The sequence below is a fragment of the Alligator sinensis genome, unplaced genomic scaffold (assembly GCF_000455745.1).
Source record: "Alligator sinensis unplaced genomic scaffold, ASM45574v1 scaffold633_1, whole genome shotgun sequence".
NCBI lineage: Eukaryota > Metazoa > Chordata > Crocodylia > Alligatoridae > Alligator > Alligator sinensis.
The window spans coordinates 1,566,493-1,590,996 of NW_005842280.1; the positions used below are offsets into that span (position 1 = coordinate 1,566,493).

General features: G+C 43.9%; 1 protein-coding gene across 4 annotated transcripts in view; it reads left to right on the top strand.

Moving 5' to 3' along the window:
* Positions 1-21,543, top strand: part of TRAF5 (TNF receptor associated factor 5) — a 25,586-nt gene extending 4,043 nt beyond the window's left edge. Inside the window, exons 1-10 of one of the 4 annotated variants that reach the window (XM_025209304.1) lie at positions 5,541-5,598; positions 6,553-6,849; positions 8,019-8,120; positions 9,224-9,388; positions 11,006-11,083; positions 11,430-11,504; positions 11,796-11,888; positions 15,513-15,653; positions 16,227-16,395; positions 20,892-21,543. In XM_025209304.1, coding sequence (XP_025065089.1) covers positions 6,832-6,849; positions 8,019-8,120; positions 9,224-9,388; positions 11,006-11,083; positions 11,430-11,504; positions 11,796-11,888; positions 15,513-15,653; positions 16,227-16,395; positions 20,892-21,469 — 1,419 coding nt within the window. In that variant the 5' untranslated portion in view covers positions 5,541-5,598; positions 6,553-6,831 and the 3' untranslated portion in view covers positions 21,470-21,543. Of the gene's footprint in view, positions 1-5,540; positions 5,599-6,552; positions 6,850-8,018; positions 8,121-9,223; positions 9,389-11,005; positions 11,084-11,429; positions 11,505-11,795; positions 11,889-15,512; positions 15,654-16,226; positions 16,396-20,891 lie in introns of those variants that run through there. The other 3 variants (XM_006027984.2, XM_006027985.2, XM_025209303.1) reach the window with 3 other exon arrangements.
* The last annotated feature ends 2,961 nt before the right edge of the window (positions 21,544-24,504 follow it).

Sequence of the window (24,504 nt, forward strand, 5' to 3'; positions counted from 1 at the left end):
CCCCCGCCCCCCCCAAGGAGGGAATTTTAATGAAAAGTTTACTATTCCCATATCAATGTGTGCTGGGGGACAGAGAGGGGGGCCCCACGCAGACTGCTTAGCCCCGGGCCGTGGGACTTGGCGAAACCGGAAATGCCACGGTGGGACTCCCGGTTTTGCTTTTGTTGCATTGATCAGCATGCTGGTTAATAGAGTGTGCCGGTTAGTAAAGTGCTGGATAGCACAGCTTTTACTGTATCGGTATATCACAGACTGATTCTGTAGAAGAGGAGCTCTATAAAGCTGTGGAAAGGGAGCTTAAATATCATTAGTGCAACTTCTGGAGATATCGAAGCTTTTTGAAGAGCTTGTGAATCTGCTTTGAACACTCCTGGTTCAACAGTCCAAAAGCATTAAGACTGGTTCAAAGAAAAGGTTGAGGATATAGAGACAGCTTGATGGGAAACCCTGCTGACTGGTTGCAGGGGCTTTCTGTCATGCAGCCGTGCCCCTCACCACCAGTTGCTGGAGAGGAGTGGGGCCATTAGGCCATATGACAGACAGCCCTTGCAGCTGTCGAGGGTGTGGCTGTGCACCTGGCAGTGCACCTGGCAGGCTGCACAGCCAGGCTGCAGCAGCCACAAGGACTGCTGCCTCCTCAGAGGGAGCCAGCATTTTACTTTAGATAAGTGTTAGGTTTTGTTGGGCGGTTTTCAGGAAGCCTGTGGAGTTTTTTTGTGGAGCCCATCCAAAGTTGCAGTTTGCATGAAAATCACAAAATTATAATTTTGGTAGGTCCCTACCTATGAGTTGAGCTGGAAGCATGTTTCTGATTGAAAAGAAGCAGTCTGGAATAGTGGTCTGATGACTTTAAAAATCTGCTTAATAAGGAATTCAGCATTAGTAAGGAGGCTATTGATCAACTAGTTCAGTATGCCATCAATGAATACTTGCCACTGAACCTATCACCTTATAGGCTGAAAAAGCAATTACATTGCTCTCAAATGACAGAGCTGACAGGTAGTATTTAATCCCCCCAAAGCTCTTTCACTTGATGTGGCATAAAGGAGTGCTACCCCAAGAATACCAAGAGGCTCCTCTTGTTCATATATCCAGAAGGGTATAATCATTCTTTATGTGATAGTCATCAGGAAACCTCTGTATTGGTGATTGCCTCAGGACCCTTGCAAGAATCATACTTAGCTGTTTTACCTGCTATATTGGTAAGAATGTATTGTCTGATAGGCCATGTGGTTTCAGAGAAGGGGTAGGAACAACCAATGTGATCTTTGCTGAGCGGCAAATGTAAGAGAAATTTTGAGAGCAGAATACTGATCTGTACTTTGCTTTTGTTGATCTCTCAAAGTCATATGACATTGTTAGTACAGAAGGCCTGTTAAAGCTTGTGAGTTTACCTGATTTGACTGGGTGATTTCATGATAGGATGATAACAAGAGGGATGGAAGATGGGAATGTCTCCCATCCACTTCCAGTAATACAGTGTAAAGCATTAGATGTGTTCTTGTACCTGTGCTAATGAATGTCTTGCTTGCTTGCCTCTTTGTGATCTTTATATGTGGATAGTCAGGTTAAGTTTAGGACTGAGGAAAAGCTGTTTAATCCTAAGCAAGCAAAAGCAAGATTCTGAAGTGTGTCCAGGATGTTGTGCCGTGGTTGCCCATTCTTGGGGAGATAAGCAAGTTATAGTGGAATCTGGATCGGGCGAATCACACTTAGTTGGCAGCAGGTTGCAAAATTAAAGATGAGCTCTACTTCAAAGGGTGATGCTTCTCTGATCAGCTGAAGTGTTTCAATGGCCCCACGTGGCTAATCAGAGAAGTGGTGCCCTTTGAAATAAAATAGCAGGAAAGGCTGATGTGTCTCAGTGGTCCTGCACAGCTGTTTGCTGCAGCTCTATACAGCACCAGTTAATTTTCAGACCCTTACACTCATAGGAGCATAGAAACTTGGCCCTATGAAGTATGTGAGTTCTGCTTTATCGTGGATCCCTTTGCAACTTCATATTTGCATTTTGGCTGGAAGGTTAGCTTTAAAAAAGACCGAGGCTCTCTACCTGCCTGCTGCTAAGCCATCCATAGCACCAGATTTCACCACTGGAGGGCACGTGCTGTAGACCAGTGTTTCTCAACCTTTTTCGTTCCAGGACCCATTTGCCAAAATCAATGGCTTACCCTGACCCTGCCGGTACCTGACCCACAATCACCAGCTGGCACACCTCATCCCCAAGCCACAGCCCCCTGCCCCCTCCCTCCCCGGGTCATGCTGGTGCCCCTCCCAATCCACAATCCCCTGCCCCCTCTACCTCGCTGGAGAGGGCCCCCAGCTGCCTCTGTCCTGCTTGGGCTGGAGCACAAGCAGTGAGTATGGGCCCTTGCATGTATGCCACTGGTCTAGACATGCAGCTCCCTGCTGCAAAGGACCGCCCCTGCTTCCTTTGCTCGCTGAAGGGCCAGGCGCTCTCTCCTTCCCCCACTACCCCTGCCCTGCCCCAGGCCTGGCCACAGTCCCCAGCACACACACACAGACACATACATGCATGCCTCCTCCTCCCCCCTGCCCTCCAGACAGTCCCCTGGACTTCCATCCCCTGCTCCCCATACACTTACCTGCATCCTGCTCCTGGGGCTGCTCCCATGATCTGGCCTCGCTGTATGCTGGCCATGTGCACCTGCATGCGCAGATGCATGTGTGCCCGCTATCACCAATCATCCCAAGCAGCGCTTGCAGGCTGGAATGCTGCCAGCCTGCACTGTGAAACCTGTGCTTTTGCAGGTTTTTTCTGGGAATTCCTTGTTACCCTTTCAAATATTCTTGCAACCCACCAGTTGAGAAACGCTGCTGTAGACAAATTCACCTGCGCGGGTAGCGCAGGCTCATGCAAAGTTGGTAACAATGATGATATATCCACTGTAACCCGTAAAGCTAGCACAGCATTGGGAAAATCTTGTGAATGGCTTTGGGATAGGAGAGGCATAGCTTTGTAGACAATGCTGACAAGTCTACAAGGCAGTAGGCCTCCCTCCTTACTGTACGCCTGTAAATCATAGACAACCCACAGCCATCATGTCAAGAATCTGAACCATCCCCATTTGTCTGAGAAAGCTAATGAAGACAAGATGGGTAGGTAGAATCCCAAATGCTGAAGTCCTTCACTGAACCAGTACATCAAGTATTATGAACATTAGATGTTTCCTATTTCATTCTCTCTCTCATCTTTTTTAATAGCCTATCAGGTATGTTTGCCCTTCCTTTTTGGCTTTTCTGATTATATTTTGAGATAGTAAAGCACATCTTCAAGGTCCTGGGTGGGATGGGAAAGCTTGGACATAGGCAGTAGTTAATAATCTTTTCACATATGTTGTGAGCATTTCCAGCTATGACATTTCTTGTCAGCAGCAAGTAGTCACAGGGTGACAAAGCCTTATCAATTGACAAACAATCCATTAGTAGGACAAATTCTGCTCTCTGCTAAGTACTTGCAGAATCCTGCGCAATCTGCCTACAAATCTGCAGGCAGAATTTGGCTTCATAATGTGTAAGACTGTTAGTTTTCAAAGTGCTATTCACTCGTCATTTGATCTTCCCAACAACCCTCTGGCAGGAAAGTTATTGGGGAGTCATTTACTTCCCTTAATTTACTTTTACAAGAGATCAAGGACATGATCTATAGGTGATTCATAAGGGAAAATACCACTGTGTAGTAGGCACAATGGGTCAGATGTAACTTGGTGTAACTTAATCAATTCATCTGTTCAAGTGAATAGTTTAAAGGAGCTTAAACATATTTCCTCAGAAATTCCATAGTAGCAACAGTAATATGTTATTGACTGTACCTAGAACTACTTCTTATAATTGGTTTGAATTGGCTGACTGCAGAACAGCTTAGAAAAGAAAATGTTGAAGGAAAAAATAGAGATCAGCTTCTTTTGAATACAGATCATCTTTATTACATTTTATTGTTGGGCCATTAAGTAAAGCAGATTTTTGATATAACCTGCCTCTACCCGAAATACTCAGGTTACTTTTTCCCATGTTGCCAACATACTTTTTTTTTTCACTTCCTGCTGGATTCAGGGCCATGCTGACTTTGACAGGAAGTAGGATTGTGCTGTACAATTCTCTACAGTTTGGATAATGTTCTGCCTATGAAGTCCTAGAGCAAACAACGAAGTAGTTTTTTTTTTTTTTAATGGCGTTTGGATGCCTGGCTAATCTAGTGTACTGTGGTGTTTTCCATTCAAGTGTTCTGTTCATATAATTATTAATAATTCTCTCATGTATATCATTCTTTGTTCAGCAAGTTAAGGAGTAAATTCTGCTTTGGAGTGTGTGCATGCAGCATAATTTATTTCATAGATTTCATAGACATTAGGGCTGGAAGGGACCTCGGAAGATCATCGAGTCCAGCCCCCTGCCCAAAGGGCAGGAAGTCAGCTGGGGTCATAGGATCCCAGCAAGATGAGCATCCAGTTTGCTCTTGAAGGTGTTCAGTGTAGGCGCTTGAACCACCTCCGGTGGCAGGCTGTTCCAGACCTTGGGGGCTCGGACAGTAAAGAAATTCTTCCTTATGTCCAGCCTGGAACAGTCTTGTAGTAGTTTATGACCATTCAACTTAGTCGTCGTCCCTTGGGGCGCTCTGGTGAACAAACGTTCCCCCAGATACTGGTGGTCACCCCTGATAAACTTAGAGGTGGCCATCAGATCACCCCTGAGCCTGCGCTTTTCCAGGCTAAAGAGCCCCAGGGCTCTCAGCCTGTCATCGTAGGGTCTGCTTCCCTGACCTCTGATCATGCGCGTGGCTCTTCTCTGGACTCTCTCAAGCTTCTCCACATCCTTTTTGAATTGTGGAGCCCAAAACTGGACGCAGTACTCCAGCTGCGGCCTCACTAAGGCCGAGTACAAGGGGAGTTAAATTTAACTTTAATGAGAACAAAGGTGTTTATTAAGGGGCAGAATCTGATCCTAAAATCAGGCCTCGTGTACACTGTTAGATTTTTCCAGCAAAATAATGAGAATGCATCCATACTCAGAGCTCCTTTGAGGTGGCAGAACACCTCCGTTTCCCATTCTGCTGGCAGAGTTACATCACCTATCCCAAACAAAAGGTTTCCACTGCTGTCTAACAGCTGGCAGAGGGCATTAAGAAACACTCTCATGCCTTCTGCTGGCTACCACTTTCATTCAAGACATGTTGCACTTCATGCACTGCCAGCATAGCTATTGCAGGGGAGCCCCACAAAAATTTTTGCCAGCTGCACCAGGTAAGTGTAGATGAGGTCTCAGAGTAATCTAATTTCATTTCACTTAAAGGCCTCCCAAAGAAATTACTCCCCTCAACAATGAATAGTATTGAATAATTAGCTGTGTGTTGCATTGATTTTTTTTTTTTTCCTTTTCTTCCTTCTCTTGACCTTGAAGCATCTAATATTGGCCAAACTAGAGACAGGATAATGAATGTGATGGTCTGGTCCAGTATGACCTAAGCATAGGTAGAAGAAATTAAACATTGTTGGAATTAAATTTTGTCTCTCTCAATCTAGAGACCGGAGTGCAGTGCCCATCTGCCCTGTAGACAAAGAAATCATAAAAATGCACGAGGTAAGGAGAGGAATCTTTCTTATTGTTATAGCTGCTTGGGTAGTCAGCATGTGGTGGTGGGATGAGAAAAACAAGCCAATCCAAACTATATTTACACTACAATGGGCTCTACTTAGTTGTTACCACGCAGGAAAGAGATCTGGGAGTCATTGTGGACAGTTTGCTAAAAATGGCAGCTCAGTGTTCAGCAGGCTTAAAAAAGGCAAAATGTTAGGAGTTATTAAGAAGGGAATTGTAACCAAAACAAAATACAATTGGTTGCTTGCAGACATGGGGAGAAAAAATACTGCTTTGCTTTAAACTCGGCATGATCCTGCACCAAGCCCAACACGTGCCCAGAAGAGGCAGCGCCTTAGTTGCACCTGGCTTTCCCAGTGTCTGTAGAAATTGGGCATTTTAATGGGGCTTTTTTGGCACTTTTATGTAATAGCTGATTGACTCAGCATTAGCTAAAAGCTCCAAAAGGCTCTGCTGAAGCACGCAATCTTTACAGATGCTGTGGAGCCGGGTTGAAGTAACACGCTGCTGCTTCTGGTACAACTCATTTCTTTTTCTTTCTTTTTTTTTTCACCGCATCCATCAGCACCCATTACGCCTCTTTATAAAACCATGGTGTGGCCACACTTTGAATATTGTGTCCAGTTTTGGTCCCCACACCTCAGAAAGGATATAGAAGAACTAGAGAAGGTACAGAGAAGAGCAACAGGGATGATTTAGTGGTATAGATCGGCTTCCATATGAGGAGAGACTCAAGAGGCTTGGCCTAGTCAGTTTAGAAAGGAGGTGCTTGAGGTGGGGCATGGTAAGGGTTTACAAAATACTAAGTGGTGAAGAGAGAGAAAGTAAATAGGGATTTATTAGTTACTGTCTCTCATAATACAAGAACTAGGGGTCACAAAATGAAACCAGCAGTTAGTAAGTTTAAAACTAAAAGAAGAAAGTTTTTTTACACAGAGAGTAATTAAAGCATGGAACCCATTGCCACCAGACATTGTGGAACCTGACAGTTTAACCAGATTCAAAAAGGGATTGGACAGATTCTTGGAAGAAAGATGCCTCAGTAGCTATTGAACACTGGAGTTAAGGGTACAGACTGAATCAGAACTTCCTGGACCTTAAATGCTGGAGGCTGCAAATGGAAGAGGAAGAGGAGAGAAGCCCTGGTCATAGCCTATTCACTCTCCCTTTCAGCATCCACTCTCTGCCACTGTGTGACACAGACTACTGAGCAAGATGAACCTATGGTCTGTGGTAAATGGCAGTTTTTATGTTCTCATGGCACAGCCACCTTCTTCTCTGGAGACTGTGCGCAAGGAGGTGATGAGTTTAGCATTTCACAAATTAGAATACAGTGACCAATAGCTGGAGTTTTTGCACTGCCTGTCTTAGCTTTATTTTTAAACAATTCAATCGGATTTGTTTTTTATTGGGGATACATTGATACGGACCCTATGAACACAAGCTGGGTGCAGCCTCTGTGGCTATGAACTGTATATACAGTGGATGTTGGAGTGCTTGCCTGTTAATCCCAATCCTGATTTTTGGTTGCTATTTGTTTATATAATCTATAATTGATTAACCCTCCAAATGTCACTTTTTGGTATCCTTTTGGACCGAATAATGTCACCCACTAGCCATTTGGTAAGCCACTTTTTATTTAATCCTTGTCTCCAGCTCAGGGGCCCAGAGTGTGAACATCAACAACCTTAACCCACCTGATTTTTCCCTGGACATGTTTCCCTGTGAATTTTCCCTCTTTCCTCCCCAAGACAAGAACTTTAGTATCTGAATTCACCCAGCATTTCATGGGTGTTTAATGTGTTTAAGATTGCATTTACCATTTTAATTCAAGGAATTTACTCCCTTCTTCTGTGTGCACAAGTTTTAATGTGTGCACAAGCACTGATACAGTATACAGTTTCTGAACAGATCATACAATAGTAATACTTTGTGCCTGTTATAGTCCTCCTTATTTGAAGGTTTCAGAAGAACACTGATTTTATACTCTAAGAGCGTAATTTGGTTCTAATCCAACAAGCAGAAGATGCTTATGAGCAATGCACCATATACCCTCTCCCTGTAAATTTAAAAGTATTTCCTCTATCACACTTATAGCCCTGTGCATTTCCTAGAATGAAAAGTCAAGGTTAGTCTTACACCCAGGTAGGTAATAGGCACAGTGCATAATCTGTGAAGTCAGTGGGGTTTCTTTTTCATGGCTGAAAGTTTTCTTCTGAGTCTTCTGCTGTTAGCAGAGATTTCCTTTTAGCCCCTATTTTTTAGTCTGTGCATTCATCATGACATTGCATGGAACCCCACTAGCAACTGCAGCAGGTACCACTTTTGATGCATTACTATCCTTTGTGTTCTTGGTAGGATCATATTATGTACTGTGTTAATGGTGGTTGCTTCCTTCGCAGGTATTCAAAGACAATTGCTGCAAAAGAGAAGTTCTCAACTTGCAAGTATTTTGCAAAAATGTTCCTGATTGCAATTCAAAAATAATTCTAGGACGATATCGGGTTAGTATAATTATCTTTATGTATCATGTCAAATTCTAAAGTCTCAGAGCCTCCAACTCTGTCAGAAGTCAAATTATCTTCTCCCATGTAAGCAGGCCTATTACAGCACAGACCTTACTGTAATTGGAGCCGAGCATGAGTACATACTTGAGTCAGCCTGTTCAATGTACAACTGTATATAACTTAATATTACATTGAAAATATTACTATTTTAAGTCCCAATTGTCTACATATTCAGTTTGTTTAATGAGGATTCTGTGACACAAATCCTTTTTTCCCTTTATGGCATGAAGATCTTGCTGCAGATTTAGTAAAAAAGTACAAGATGGATTATGTTCAGGTTTTCCTTAGGACTATGAGAGAGGGAAAAAAATTGTAGGTTAAGAACAAAGAGGGAGACTCAGGCACTTACAGCATCTCTCCCTATGGAATATATGACAGGGGTGTCAAAAAATATGGCTTGCAGGCTGGATTTGACTGATGGAGCCCCATCATCAGGCCCCTGCTGCTGTCCCTGTGTCTGAGTTGACCCACATGCCACCAGACCAGCCTCGGATGCAGGGCTTGGGATGTGCACTACGCATGACTCCCGCTCTAGCCAGTTTGGGATCTGCACCACATGTGTAGTGTGGATCCTAGGGCAGGTGCTACAGGTGCTGAATCCAGCATGGTGGGGGACACAAGGGGGTCTATGGTCCCACTCTGGCCCGTGCACTGGCCTTGTACCATTCACCTGGCCCATGGGTCCAGACGACTCACACTCCTGTTCTACCTGGACAAAGAACGACTGCAGGTTCTTATCAGCATGTACTGGTTCAGTTTCACCTTTCTTTGAGATATTGTCTGACTGAAGGGAAATAAAGCAGAGATTCTCTCCAATCTTCAGACCTTTTCTTGACCGTCTTTGACTGTGCTTGGAAAGTGTATTTGTGTGCTGTGGGGATAGATAGTGGAGTTGCTTGGTTCAAGTCTGTTTAGTGTTTAAGTATCTCTAATGGAAGCAGCAGTATTGAAATCCAGGTGCAATAAACCAACTTTCTAACATGCTGTCTTTATTATTTGAGTTCTCTTGTATGCTGATGCCTTCTTGTTGCATGCTGCAGGATCACCTTCAGCAGTGTTGTTTTGAAAATGTGCAGTGCACTAACGATGGATGTCATGATCAAGTTCTTCGGAAGGATTTAAAAGACCACTTAAGTCTGCAGTGCAGATTTCGAGAAGAAAAATGTCAGTACTGTAATAACTATGTGGTTTCAATTAATTTAAAGGTAAGACTATGAAAAAGGCCCAAGAAATCCATAATCTGTATGTTCAGCTCTTAAAGCTGCTGCCTAAGTAGGTTCCGGGATGTTACTGCAAGACTACTTGTTTATTAACAAATTCAATTAAATAGCTGAAGGAAAAGGTATCATAAGTGTAGTTTAAACAATCTTGATAACTGAAGGGTTCTGATGAACAGCAGTCTGGTACAGAGTTGGACTAGATTCCATATACATTTTCCAAAAAAAAAAAAGTGAATTTAAAACATCTGATAAATTAGTGCATCTTTTTTTGCTTCTGCTAAAGCCAGTGGCTTAAATTTCACCCCCCTAGTTGACAGAATTTCATCTGAGATGAGATTTCCCTAAAAGCATATATATAATGATAATCCCCACTATTGTTTATTACAATATACAGTACAGGTGTATTGGAAGATGCATTCCCTGCTTTAAAGACCTTCCAATGTAAAAAGATACAAACAAAAGTTTGAAACAATGACTGGCATTTAATATGCCACCAGGTCCTGGCAAGAGGTGGGGATTGGGAGTTTTGGCAGCAATAAAGGAAGCTTTGCTAATATTGATACAGCATCAGTGCACAAGGCGGCACATAATAGGTGAAAAGTGAAAAACTAGTTCTTGACTTGAGCTTGCAACGTTGAGTGGGTATACTCATTGTATCCAGCATGTTTCAGGGAAAATATTAGGTGGGGTGGAGGATGGGGAAGGATTGGGGGCGGGGGGTTGTTTGTTTTTGTTTTGGGGTTTTTTTAAGGAGTGTTTGGTGAAGAGAGATCTTGAAGATGTGGCTTAATGCATTGGACAGAAATAATATTTAAGATGAAGTCCTGTTTCCAGTGAACTGGATGACAGTATGCAACCTATGATCCAGGGGAATCCTAATCAAGGATAGCTGTGTGAATTATTTTTTACTAGAAGTGGCAACAACACAGCCTGCAGGTCAGATCTGGCCTGCAGAGCAGAAGGGCTTTGCCTGTGCTTCTGCCTGCACCTGTGCCAGGGCTAAGCACCAAGGAGCTATGCCAGAGCCTTTACCTCTGCTGCTTCTTTCCCTGGCTTCCTAGCATACCCCTGGTTGGGGCACAGGCATAGATAGGTTCCAGCTGGTGGGGAGCTGCCGCTGCTTCTGTGAAGAGTTCCAAAACAGGTTTCTGCCCCAGGATAATTTTTTGTGGGGGGAAGGAATTTCATGTAAAACAACTGTTTCTGAGATTGAGGCTGAAGAAATCTATTTTGTGCATGATGAATTCTAGGCATCTTTTCACTGAGGAATTCTAGCGCACTCCTTCTTGCATGTGCATAAGGGGAATGTGAATTAAGGTTGCAGAAACCATCTTGATTCTGATGTTTCCTAATATTTGAGACTTATGAATACTGGATTATCCAGCCTTCATGGCCTTCTAACATAACTATGCATGCCTGTACACAGTTCTTCTTTGAGTGGTACCCGTGAGTTTCTTGCTGCACATATGTATTACTCTACAGGATGAAATATATAGCCTATTTTTCTGTGTATACATGACAGTCTGTGATCTTCAGAGAATGATGTGCTTCCTGAATAATGAGTCTGATGCATCCCATTGCTAATGCACCTTTTTTTTCCAGAACCATGAGAACAATGATTGTCCTGATTATCCTGTGCCTTGTCTTCAAAATTGTTCTCAGATAATACTGAAAAAAGAGGTATTAATATTTATTTTTTATCTTTTGTTCTAACTCAGTTAATTGGGTTTTACTGGCCCAGATTTGGTAATACAGATTTGCATCATTTTTTGAGATGCTTCTTTCTTTTGTTCTGAAAATCAACCTTATCTCTCTTATTGTAGGAATGTAGCATTCAGCTGTTGCTGAGCTTTTGCACGTTGTGTTAGTGGAACTGGTTTCATTTATTGACACTGGTTAATCATTTTCTTTTTCATACATTCAGTGCCTATTGACCTACTGGCCCTTCTTTTGCACGGGTTTAGGTTCAGTAAATATATTGAAGTATTAGTAATTCTTTCACTAAAGCTTTGTTCAATATTTGCAGATCGATGAGCACTTCTTTGTGTGTCCAGAGGCAGAAGTGGACTGTCCCTATAAGCAATATGGTTGTTCTGTAAAGGTACAGTGATCTTGGCCTTTATTTTAACTACAGCTGGGATGGTGCCCACTCCTCCCACCAATTCTCTCTCACGCTCATGCTTGCACGTGCACGCGCACACATACACACAGCTACTATTCACCATCCCTTTTTATGCTGTTTATGATTAAAAAAGGTAGTTGGACCTACTTCACACTCACTTTTGAAGGATTCACGGAAACTTTTAACCAGTTGCCTGTAATAGAACTTTCTATTACGCAGCTCTCTTAGTCTTAATCATTTTCCCCTCCCCACCCACTCTACCGCACCCAGGTTAAAAGAGGAAAGCTGGCTGAACATGAAAATGCATCCCTGAGGGAACACATGCTACAGATTTTAGAAAAGAACTCCAGATTGGAAGAACAGGTGAGCCATATTTAATGAATGCTCTTCAGCTATTTTAGCTGGTAGGCAAAAATCTTTTATGCAAGTGTTGGGTCTTTTAAAAGTAGGCAGACAAGTTAAAACATAGTAAATGCTCCAGAATGCTGTAATCTGTTGTTTTACTGCTGTTTATGGGGTTAACACTCCTCCCTAACTGGTCTGTTATGTTGGTTAGGCCTCAGTAATGAGTGGTAATTGTAACCCCATTTTAATGACAGGTATTGTAAGCCAGCATGGGTTTAGAGACATAGGACTGGAAGGGGCCTCCTGAGCCACTGAGTCCAGTTTCCTGTGTACACAGGCAATCATTAACCAGAGGAATACCTGAAATTGGCACTTCAAACTGTCATCTGCAGCTCCAAGGAACAGCATCCAAAACACCAACACCACCCTGGCACAGGTGAAAGAAGAGGAGATGCAGTGCATTGGCAGTACTTTCAGCTACAACAACGTTAGTTAAAATATGTTTAGCAGGTCCTATGACAAAGACCAAGCCAAATGCTAATCCAGAGGGAGGCTACCCCTTCTCCACCACTGCAAAATCTGTGCCAGTCTCACCAACAGAAAAAAATTCCTCCTTGATCCCAGTCAGTATGACCCTGAACAGAAGAGCAAGGCCAAATAGGCAGGAACCTTTTAGTTTCCTGTATGCCCCAGCTTTAGCTGTGGCTAATGTTCCGATACTTCAGAAGAAGGCACAAAATAAAAATATCAGAAGCCAATAGTATTCATGGTGGGGAATCTTTCCTGCCCTCACCTGGCAGCCAGTAACAGCTTCAGGACATGAGATTTGCCAGATGCCTTCCTCACTACAAGAACCACCTTTATACCCCTCAACCTGGGGACAGCAGGCACAATTCCATACCTCATGCACTGTGGTGCATTAGATCTCCTGTCTTATTCAGCTCAGTCTTGGTGATTCCCATTCTTTGCCCCACCACTTTGCTGAAAGACCATTCCAAAACTTCATTTCTCTGATACTAGAAATTTAGATTTCCAACTGTAAACTTATCCATAACCAATATGCAGCTATTTGATCTTATGCCACTTTTTTGCTTTTTCTAGCTAAAAATCTTTCTCTTCCACAATCACTCCACACATATTTGCAAGGGGTGATCATGTCTCCTCGCAATCCATTTCCCTGGACTGAACAAGTTATGCTTCTTTAATCTTCTTTCATAGGAGGAGGTCTTCATTCTTATGACCATCTTATTGGCTTAAGTTGATCTTTTACGAACACTGCTGATCAGAACATAGTATTCTAACTGGGGTCTTACCAGCACGATATACAGTGGTCTCACCTTGTACTCCTAATCTGTACTGTACTGCATATACCCCACATAATATCCCCTAAGGTTACATAACTTTTTTTTCATAACCCTGTTGCACTGTTGACTTGTGATCACCTTAGGTACTTACAGCTGTGAGAGGGAAAATAAAACAAAACAAAGCAGTTCTTTACTTTCAGCTCGGCATGCCCCCACACCAAGAACAGCTAACGCCCAGAAGAGGAACTGTGTCAATTTGACCCGGTTCACCCAGTATCTGTATAGCTTGTGCACTTCAGTGGGGCTTTTTGGCGCTTTTATTTAATAGCTGATTCAATCAGCTATTAGATAGAAGCACCAAAAACCCCCGCTGAAGCACGTGATATATACAGATGCTGAGGATCCAGGTCAAACTGACGTGATTCATCTACCAATAAAGTGCTGTTTTTGTCCCCCCCGCTCCCCATGTCTGTCAACCCCACTTATGATAAACTAATACAGCCAGGTCCCTCTCTTCCTCAGATGTTTCTAGTTTGTGCTCTGTCTTATAACTGAAGTCCTTGTTATTGCTCCTTAAGTGCATGATTTTGCACTTCAGACTGTTAAACTTCATTCCATTTCTAATGCTCCATTCCACAAGATTATCTACATTTTCTTATATAATAATCCAGTCCTCTTCCACACTGGCAATACCCCTTCACCCCATCTTAATATTGTCCACAGATCTTATGAGGAGACTTCTACCTCCAGTACCAAGGTCTCTTATAGAGAGTTGCACAGTTCAGGCTGTAGGACCAATCCTGGAAGACACCAGTGAAGCAGCCACCAATCAAACAATTTACCTTTCAGCATAGTCTGCTGAAGTTCCCCTTTAGACCAGCTTGTTGTCCATCTCACAGTTGCATCATCAATCCCCCTTCTCTCCAATTTGGCCAGTAATTTCCAAGTGCCAACAGAAGCATCAGCCCAACCCAGCCAAAAACTCCCAACCTTAGCTGTGCCTAACATTTATCCCTCAGTGGAAGGTGAACCCCTCTCCCCCCTGCCCCACCAATAAACAGAATCCATTAGCATTCATAGGGGGAAAATTATCCATACTGTTTAGATACTTTTATCAGGAGTCCACTGATTTAAGTCCACTGTATTATCCATATTTAAGAAACCTGTTATCTTATCATAGACTGATACTAAGTTAATCCACTGATAAACCCACATTATGTTGTGTCCCGTATTCCAACCATTAACGACTTGCTTCAGCCCACAGATGTGGGGCTTTGGTGGTAGTTCTGGGCCCGTCTCTGATCCAGGCTGGGTCATTGCAAGCCACAGCCTAAAAAGATTCCTGATTGCTGTATTATATTTCCTTCCATATCTTTTCTATTCCTTCCTTTAGTGTCTGTTTTCTGTCACTTTCCAGTGGCAACTCAGTGTTTAGCTCAGAGGCTGCAGCAGATCCTGAGCTCAAGGAGATTGTCTTTAACACACAGACTTGTTCAGTAATAATAATTGCACTTAAAAATGTGAATCCTTTCATAATCTGTATTAATTAGAAGTGATTTGAAATCTAGTTTTCGAGCTGGGGTAGGAAAAGGTTATAATTGGGGACCTACCCAAATCAAGGCAGCAGGCAAGGTATTTTGCAGGCCAGTTGTGGCACCGGCCACCATTTTCATGGGCTTATCACAATGGGAGGCCCTCCTCTACTCCCACCACTAATTGCCCAAGAGGCCCTGGCAGCCCCACTCCTCACCACTGGCTGAGGGCTTTCTTTCTTGTGGCCCCGCCCCTTGCCACTGATTGGCCAAGAGGGGTGGGATGTATGAAAGGCAGCCATCTAAGTCAATCAGCAGTAGAGGGAGTGGCTGCTGTCTTGGCTGTTCACCTTCATGGTGGCAGCTTTTCCACGCCCCAGTGGTCTGCAATACCAGGCTGCAGTGGCTGCTGCCTCCCACTAGGGAGCCAGCATTTTAGTTTTAATAAGTCGATTATTTTTTCTGGTGATTCTGTGCAAAATTGTAGAAACCTCTGTTTTTCACGGTGTTCACAGAAACTGCTGTGTTCATGGTTTCCACAAAAATCGTGAAATTGCAGTTCAAGTAGGTCCCTAGTCATAATTCTAAAGACGCACAGGTTTAATTCTCGCTGCTACCTTCTGCAGAGTTTTTTGGGGTAAAACATTTTGAGACCAGAAAAAAACTAATTTTATTCAGCTATGCTAATACAATCATATTAATAGACTCTTCTCCCTCTTCCTATGTAATGTCCATACTTTTTTAATTTGTTTGTTTCATGCTTTTAGAATTACTTGAGCTTTCATTCTTCTTTTTTTGTTGCTTAGATATCTGACCTATATAAGAGCCTGGAATTCAAAGAGAGCAAAATTCAACAGTTAGCAGATGCAGTTAAAAAATGTGAAAAAGAATTCAGACAGTTTGCACAGCTGTTTGGTAAAAATAGCAACTTGATGGTAAGCACTCAGGTGAGATATCTGATTTTCTGACCAATAGCTTTTTTTTTTACAGCCCAGAATACAATTATCGAGTGACCGCTGTAATTAATTATCAGGAAAATAACAAACATTGACTCCCAAAGCCATTGCATCATGCAAATGTGAATTGATTTCTGGTATAATACTATGCATTGTCCATGAACTTAAATTGCTATTGTTTTTTTTAAATACAGCATAGTCTTCTCATTTGTGACTGATAAAGGAGGTTTGTGGTCATTTGGCCTAAGCAAGGACTGCTGAATAGGACCGGGGGTGGGGGGGGGACATAGTCCAATTTCACTATGCTGGCATAAACTTGAATAATCAAATTGAGATCAGAGTAATAAATTGCAAATCTTAATGAATTAGGAATTGATTCTTGGTGAATGAATGCTGAATTAATCATGAGAAGCATTTGAACAGATTCCAAAGGCAAACAGCAGGATATTCTTAAATTTGAATGCAGTCAGTGACCTTTTTAATTTCATACAATTTTTTTTGTGAATGTTTGTCCTGTCCCCTCTTCTCCCTGCTCACCCTCTATGAATTGCATTAAACTGGAAGACTCTGGCCAATCATCTTGATAAATCTACATGGCTGGAAACGCAAGTGAAGCAGCTCATACAAATGGCAAACCAGCAGCAAAACAAATTTGACTTGAGGCCACTGTTGGAGACCATTGAAAATATAAAGCAGAAGATTGCCCTTATGGAAACATATGATCAGCGTTTGGGTAAGCATTTTTTTTTGTTTCATATCTGTGTGGGTCTCTTTGTATAAAAAGAGGCTGTGATATATTAGTCGGCTTGATTCACCTTCCTTGTCAACTTTCTTGCCCACATGAAGAACTTTCTTGCCCACATTAGACTTCAGGAAGGCCTTTGATATGGTATCCCACCCTCTACCGGTAAACAAGTTAAGAGGCTGTGACTTGGATGACTACACAGTCCGGTGGGTGGCGAATTGGCTAGAGGGTCGCGCCCAGAGAGTCGTAGTGGATGGGTCGGTATCGACCTGGAAGGGTGTGGGCAGTGAGGTCCCGCAGGGCTCGGTCCTAGGACCAATACTCTTCAGTGTCTTCATCGGCGACTTGGACGAGGGAGTGAAGTGTACTCTGTCCAAGTTTGCGGATGACACAAAACTGTGGGGAGAAGTGGACACGCCGGAGGGCAGGGAACAACTACAAGCAGACCTGGACTGGTTGGACATATGGGCAGAAAACAACAGAATGCAATTCAACAAGGAGAACTGCAAAGTGCTGCACCTAGGGAGGAAAAATGTCCAGCACACCTACTGCCTAGGAAATGACCTGCTGGGTGGAACAGAAGCGGAAAGGGATCTTGAAGTCCTAGTGGACTCCAAGATGAACATGAGTCGGCAGTGTGACGAAGCCATCAGAAAAGCTAATGGCACTTTATCGTGCATCAGCAGATGCATGACGAACAGGTCCAAGGAGGTGATACTTCCCCTTTATCGGGCGCTGGTCAGACCGCAGTTGGAATACTGCGTGCAATTTTGAGGAGAGACTAGAGAACCTGGACCTTTTCAGCCTCCGCAAGAGAAGGTTGAGAGGCGACCTTGTGGCTGCCTATACGTTCATCACGGGGGGCACAGAAGGGAATTGGTGAGGTTTTATTCACCAAGGCGCCCCCAGGGGTTACAAGAAATAATGGCCACAAGCTAGCAGAGAGCAGATTTAGACTAGACATTAGGAAGAACTTCTTCACAGTTAGAGTGGCCAAGGTCTGGAACGGGCTCCCAAGGGAGGTGGTGCTCTCCCCTACCCTGGGGGTCTTCAAGAGGAGGTTGGATAGGCATCTAGCTGGGGTCATCTAAAGCCAGCACCGTTTCCTGCCTATGCAGAGGGTCAGACTCGATGATCTATTGAGGTCCCTTCCGACCCTAACATCTATGAATCTGTGAGCTCAATGTGAATCTTTGAAGGCTGCTGTTCATCTACAATTACATATAGACACTTAACCCAAAGTTAGTTTATTTCTTTGATGACCGGATCATTGATAGTTCTGACTTGCATACTCTGGTAAGAACATTCATTTGTGGTATGCTATATCTTGGCATGCAGACTTCAAGGAGTTTCTTTTCTCCTTGTACTGCACCCTTGTCTCCTCCTTTCTTTGTCCTGCCACACTCATTTTCAGTCTGGGAGCTTAGAACGGGTCCTGCTGATAGACAAGCCCAGGGGTAGGCAACGTTTTTTTGAGCGGAGTGCTGAAAAAACCCACATGTCTACCTTGTAAGGTGCCAGAGTGCCAGCATGCCACAAAAACAAAACTGGGGTAGTGGGGGGGAGTACATGGCAGGATGCACTGCATATTTAATATAGTTGATAATCATAAATGTTGCTTTTTTTTGTTTTGTTTTGTTTTTTTACAGTAAATACCAGGCTTTCTAAACATTCAAAACCTGATGACAATAAATTAATCTTCATATATTGCCTATGTACTTGTGATTTTCTTTTTCTTGTTAATTAAGCATGTTGTGATGAAGGGGAAGTGAGGGAGAGAGGAGCAGGAAGCCGCAAGAACCAGTGATGTTACTGTGGGCAGGCTGGCCTGGCCAGGCCCTTGGGAAGGCTGCAACTGGAGGAGAGCTGGGGTCAGGCGGCAAGCAGGGGCTGCCCCAGGGCTGCATAGACTCAGGCCACAGCAGGGGCCCAGCAGCACTGGAGGTAGGGCCCAGTCAGCCTGTGCAGCTCCACAGGGATGGGGCGCAGCCACCCTGCCCATGAAGGGACGCTGCCTGGCTGGGGCAGGACGCCGGGCCCTGCTTGGTCTCTGTGTGTGCCGGGTACCTTGCAAGTGGGAGCTGCAGCTGCAGCCTGTTCCCTGGGCTCGGAACAGCTGCTGCAGCTGGTGCTCAGAGCCGAGTCGGCTAGGAGCCTGCAGCGCAGCGGCTCTGTGCAGTGCCTACCCCAGCCCCGGCCCCTTGAGGGGAGCTGCAGGTGGGCAAGGCCAGGACCTGGGCAGGCTGGGGCACCCATGGTGGCTGTTCTCAGGCTCCAGGGGTCTCCTGCGGCCAGGCCCTTGCACCAGGGACGGCTCTGCCCTGCTTGTACTGTGTCCAGCATGCAGAGAGGCAGATCCCAGAGAGGGGAGCCCCCGGCCCCCCCAGCCCAGTGTCCTACCCCAGCCAGGGAGCATCCCCACATGCACAGGGTGGCTGTGGCCCATCCCTGCAGAGCTGTGCAGGCTGGGCCAGGCCCCACCACAGGTGCTGCTGGGCACCCCCGCCTGCCCGCCCACCACAGCTAGAGCCTGCAGAACCCCAGGGCTGCCCCTACTTCCTGCCCAGTCCCCGCCTTCCTAAGGGCCCTACCGGGCTGGCTTGCCTACAGCGCCTCTGCCCACGCTGCCCAGACCCTGTCCCAACCTCCCGGCCCCAGCACTTGGCACCTTAGCACTGCCCCAGGTGGGACAGGGTATCTGCTTGCCTGGATCCAGGGCTCTGCCACCTGCTGGAAACCTCCAGGGCAGGGACCCTGTGCAGCACCTCCCCGGCCCCAGCCCTGTCCACCTGCAGCTCCCTCTAGGGGCCAGCCGGGCTGGAGGGTGAAGCCTGGGAGCAAGGGGTGGGGGCAGTAGAATACAGACAGTGTCCCTGCTTGTGTTCTGGTTCTGCCCCGGTGCCTGCTGCAGTGCTGGGACTTGTGCTGCACAGGAGAGCCCGAAGCAGCAACTTAAATAGTTTAATTTTTTTTTTTTTTTAATCTGTATGCCTCCTGGCGTGCCAAGAAAAAAGTCTCCACGTGCCACTAATGGGGGGTTGCTGACCCCTGGACTAGCCTGTAACATGTCACTGATTCTTTGTACCAGCCTCCTTGAAACTACCTCCTCAGTCCTTCAGCACCTTCTGAAATGAGGGAATAAGCACTAATTAAGTCAGTTGCTATACAAGCTTGCAGCCAAGGCCCCTATGTTCTGATCTGTATCTCTTTTACTATTCTACACTGGGTCTTCTTGAGCAGATGCCATCAATTTTCCCAAACTGTATGATATTGTGTCATCTCTACAAAAAACTATTAGGTTGTGGCTGTACCTTTCTCTTCCCATTTGTGATTTGAAATCTTGGTTTCTGTAATCTCCAGAGTTGGCAGGCCATTTCCTTAGCCTGCTATTTAGTCCCTGTGCCATTCATTATTTCAGCAACTCGGTTCTGTTTGACACTCTTCCTTGCTAAGATTTTGTGTGCAGTCTAGAAGCCTGACAAAAAGTAGCTTCCCAAGTGTCTTAACAGTTATCTGAGCCATGCTAGCAGAGTTCTACAGAGCTAGCTTCCAGACAAGGATAATGGGTATAGCATTAGTGCCAGGCATTACCAAGTTAAAAAAAAAAAAGGCAAGGAAAAATTGTTGGGTTTTTTTTTTTCCTTCCTAAACTATAAACACAGTATACTTGGCTTCCAGGCAAGGGGAAGTGCTACATTAATGTAACCTGCTACAGAATTACTCAGAAGGGGCCCTGGAAGGAGCCCCAAGAGATCTGGAGTGTGGCAGAGTGTAGTTTATGGGCAATGAAAGTGACAGAGCAACAGTGCAGAATTGGAGATCATCAGAGTAATAAATAAAGTTAGAGAAATGTAGGCATGAGAGCTAGATTGATCCTGCTTCAGCCAATTAAGGACTGTTTCCTTTAGTGACCCATGGGATGGGAAGTGGCTTACAATGCCAACGCTTCATGCTGTAACATTTAAAACAGTCTGCAGTTTATTTTGGGATAGGCAGTGATGGGCAGAGACAGAGCTTTGTTCTCCTTTCACTTCCATTTCTGTGGTGTTACTTCAGACTCTCACAATGTGAGATCAGAAGTAAAGCCCATTGTCACAAGGTCTGCTTCAGCATGACAGCAGGCCACCAGATGTATTCATGCATTCATACTTTAATAGTTTATTCAAAATATGAGGCCCAAAACCTCATATACTTGAATACACACAGACCTTGAGGGGAAGTTGGGGCCCAGACCCAAATGCTGCTTGCTGTCTTGCTCTGGGATTGAGGTGCCTTAACTAGAAGAGTGTTTAAGGGCAATAGACCCACTGATGTTGCCAGTACCATGAAACTAATTGTCACTGTGCAGTTCTTATACATGATTCCAAGGTTATTTTTAAACCCTGGGTTGAAGCAGTCAAGATGCTATTGTCACCAAGTACGTGTTCCTTTTGTTTCAAAGATGATTTTCCATAAAGTGAATGTTTTATGTTTCTCTTTCCCAGTTGTTTTGGAAGGTCAGTCCAACAAGCATGATGTCCACATCAATATTCACAAAGCACAGCTCAATAAAAATGAAGAACGATTTAAACTTTTGGAAAGCACATGTTACAATGGAAGACTGATCTGGAAAATCATGGATTACAAATTGAAGAAAAAAGAAGCAGTAGAAGGTCGCACTCCATCTGTATTCAGCCAGCCATTTTACACCAGCCGCTGTGGATACAGGTTATGTGCAAGAGCTTACCTGAATGGTGATGGTTCAGGAAAAGGGACACATGTCTCCCTCTACTTTGTGGTGATGAAAGGGGAGTTTGACTCATTGCTACCGTGGCCTTTCAAGCAAAAAGTTACACTTATGCTTCTGGACCAAAGTGGGAAAAAAAATCACATTGTAGAAGTCTTCAAGGCTGACCCCAACAGCAGCAGTTTCAAAAGGCCAGATGGAGACATGAATATTGCCTCTGGGTGTCCACGATTTGTGGCACACACTGTGCTGGAGAACACAAAGAATGCCTTTGTCAAAGATGACACTCTCTTCTTGAAAGTAGTTGTTGATTTAACTGACCTTGAGGAACTGTGAAGTGTCTGAAAGACACAACTTCTTAATGACTTAAAAAAAAAAAAAAAAAAAAGACTCTTGGTGATGACCAGCCATGCAATAATGAATTACCACTAGTCAAGCTACTTGACATGTTTTTGTACTTTTTTGAATATATAACAGCTAATGAATTGCCAAAGCACCAGCCTTTTGTTTGTTTGATACTGCACTTAAGGCAGCCATAAGTCCAAACTGATGTTGTGGACATGTATTCAAACCAGTATTTTGATTTTGTACTATATGTTTTAGAAATGACTACTTGTCTTGCATCTCAAGTCTGACATCTTGAGATGAAAATACAGTGCAGGGCACTTGGGAACCCAGGCAGGTCTGTGGGTTCCAGGCACTTGCATAAACATTGATCAGGCTGCTGTCATTGTGGTGCACAGGTGCATTTCACATGGCTTGAACTGGAAACATCTCAACATTTACCCAATTATGAGAGAGAGTGTGTGTGTGTGTATAAAATCAGGATCCAAGCAGCGCCTTGAGTGGGAAAACTGAGGGACAAAAGCTTAGTCAGTAGTTGCAGAGCTCCTACTTATTGGAAAGTTTGAAGAAGTGTCTTTTAGGGCATGTTAGTACCACAGCTTCTTATGACCTGGTATCCTCTCTTTTTCCAGCTCAGTGCCTTTGGACTGATCCACATTGGTGATGAACACACACAGTCCCCATTTGAAGTCAGCAGAAGCTGCAGGTGCTTATCTCTGTATGTGGGAGGTATGGCCATTAGTGGTAGAGCCCTTAGTGGTATAGCCAGACTATCAGCTTAAGGGTAGCAGGCAACTTGGGTCCATTGCTGGAGGAGTAGAACAGAAGTTTCAGAACATTTCTCTCTCTCTGTCTGTCTCAAGGACCTCATTGTACTAGGTATTATCAGAACAGAAGAAAAGGTGTGTCCCTGCTCCCCAGAGTCTTCAGTCTAGAGGCTAAATAAAACTAAGCTTTCTTGAAAATCCAGCCCAATTTAAATCCTGTGACCTTTTTCAAAATGTGGGTCTACATTTTTTACCTCTTTTCTGAAGCCCAGAGGAGGAGAGAGTGGGATTTTTGTTCTGAATTCCTGTGTATTGCATGAGGCATACAGATGTGCATAAATGCTGAGGTCAGCCGCTGAGGAATAATTGGCCAGGTGGTGATTGTGTATCAGCTCTGCAGAAGCTTTATGGCTACTTAAGGAGCTCTTTATTTTGCTCACTCTTGATCATTTTGTTGGTACAAACAGAATGAAGTGAATGAGGTAGTTGGACATCTATGCCTAATTATGTGCTCCTGGAGTCCAGCGGTGGTAGCAAACTTTTAACTTCTACAACAGCAGCAAGTAGTCAGGATTGATTTGGAATAAAAGTATGGGGGCAGGATAAAGACCAAATGGGAGCAAGGGCTGCAGGGAGAAAACAAGGGTGGATTGAGTCATCCTTGTGTCGTGACTTTTCATGCTATCATCTTAATATTGACTGAACACTAGAATTTTAGGCATAAATATGTGATATTTTTGCCTGCATTCTAATACTTCTAGTTCTCAGGTGGATTCATGGATACAAGGAAGACAGAAATTATGTCAAAACTGGAAAAACTGAACTGTTTTTTAAAATCTCTGTAGGCTGCTAACTGTGCACATCTCTCAGTACAATATTTCAATTTAGCTGCCACGTGCCCTTGCTTTGGTATAATGCCAGTATATCCTGAGCCACTGTAGAGGTTATACACATTCCCATGGCCAAATTCTGCTCTGTTGCATGGCTACAGTTTTTGTCAACTTCAATAAACAGTTGCATCTTTACAACAGAGCAGAATTTGGCCTTTTTATGTTTTAAATATTTTACTTTGAAAAGAATGACTTTGTTTTCAAAATGGTGCGGCATGCTAGAATGTAAAGAAAAAAGGTGATAGAATATGACCTGTTAAACTGAACCTACCGTTGATTATTGCAGTAACATCTAGGCTGTAACTTTCAAAGTGTTATGAGTGGCGATTCATGGAAATTATACCATCCATTTCCACAAGACTATTCAAACGTTAAGCATCAGATACAGAAAGTAATTGAGAATTCAGAGAAATAAAGGGGGAAGAGGAAGGCATTGCTGTTATATGAGCAAGTCACGAAACTCTGCCTCCATTTTCCCCAGCTGTAAAATGGGGATGATAATACTTGCATCACAGGAGTGTTGGAACTGTTAAATGTTTGTGAAGTGCTATGAGCATGAGCAGAGCTAAGTATTATTAGAACTCCATTTCTAAGTGTTAAATTAGGTGGTGGCTTTGTGACGGTGACAAGTGTTTAGTGTGGTGTTGAGCAGAACTTCGGAAGCATGTTCAATTTTATCCCATCCATATTGCAACCTCTCCTCACCTACTCACAGACTGTTTGCACTTTTAAATTTTTTGTTTTGTGATGAATGTAATTTTAGAACAGAACTATTTAAATAGATAGCCAAGCACACACCACTCTCTCTGGATGAGGAGGGGGGCAGCACGGGGAAGTCCTTGTCCATCGCTGCCTTGTTTTGTAAAAAAGAAAAGCAAACAACGTTTTTAAGGGTGACCTTTTAATCGACTCGTTTATATAAAAGCAACTGCGAGTTTGGGTTTTGCTCTTTCAAATGTTTTTACAATTTATAAGCTGGAGTTTTAGATGTTGTCTCTTTTCTGTGTGACCAAAACCTTAGCACCGCGTGGGTGTGGGAGGAAAAGGTTGAGCTGTTCTTTGCATGGGAAACGCCAGGAACTTCTTGGTGACAAGGGAGGAGGCAGGTAGCCATGGGCCTGCCTACTGCCAGAGGCGGCGGTTTCAATAGCCTCTACAGGATTTTTAGCCGTTTTTAAAAAAAAAAAAAAAGAAAAGAATAGTTCTAATGGAAACACTGGCGTTTCTTTCTTTCTTTTTCCCTTCTAGTCCCACATCGTCTCTGTACGAGGAGAATAAGTGATGAATAAAGTGTGAATTTTGCCACCCCAGCAGCAGCGGGTGTTGGTTATTACACCGGGGGGGGGGAGCGGAAGATGGGTTTCCTCTC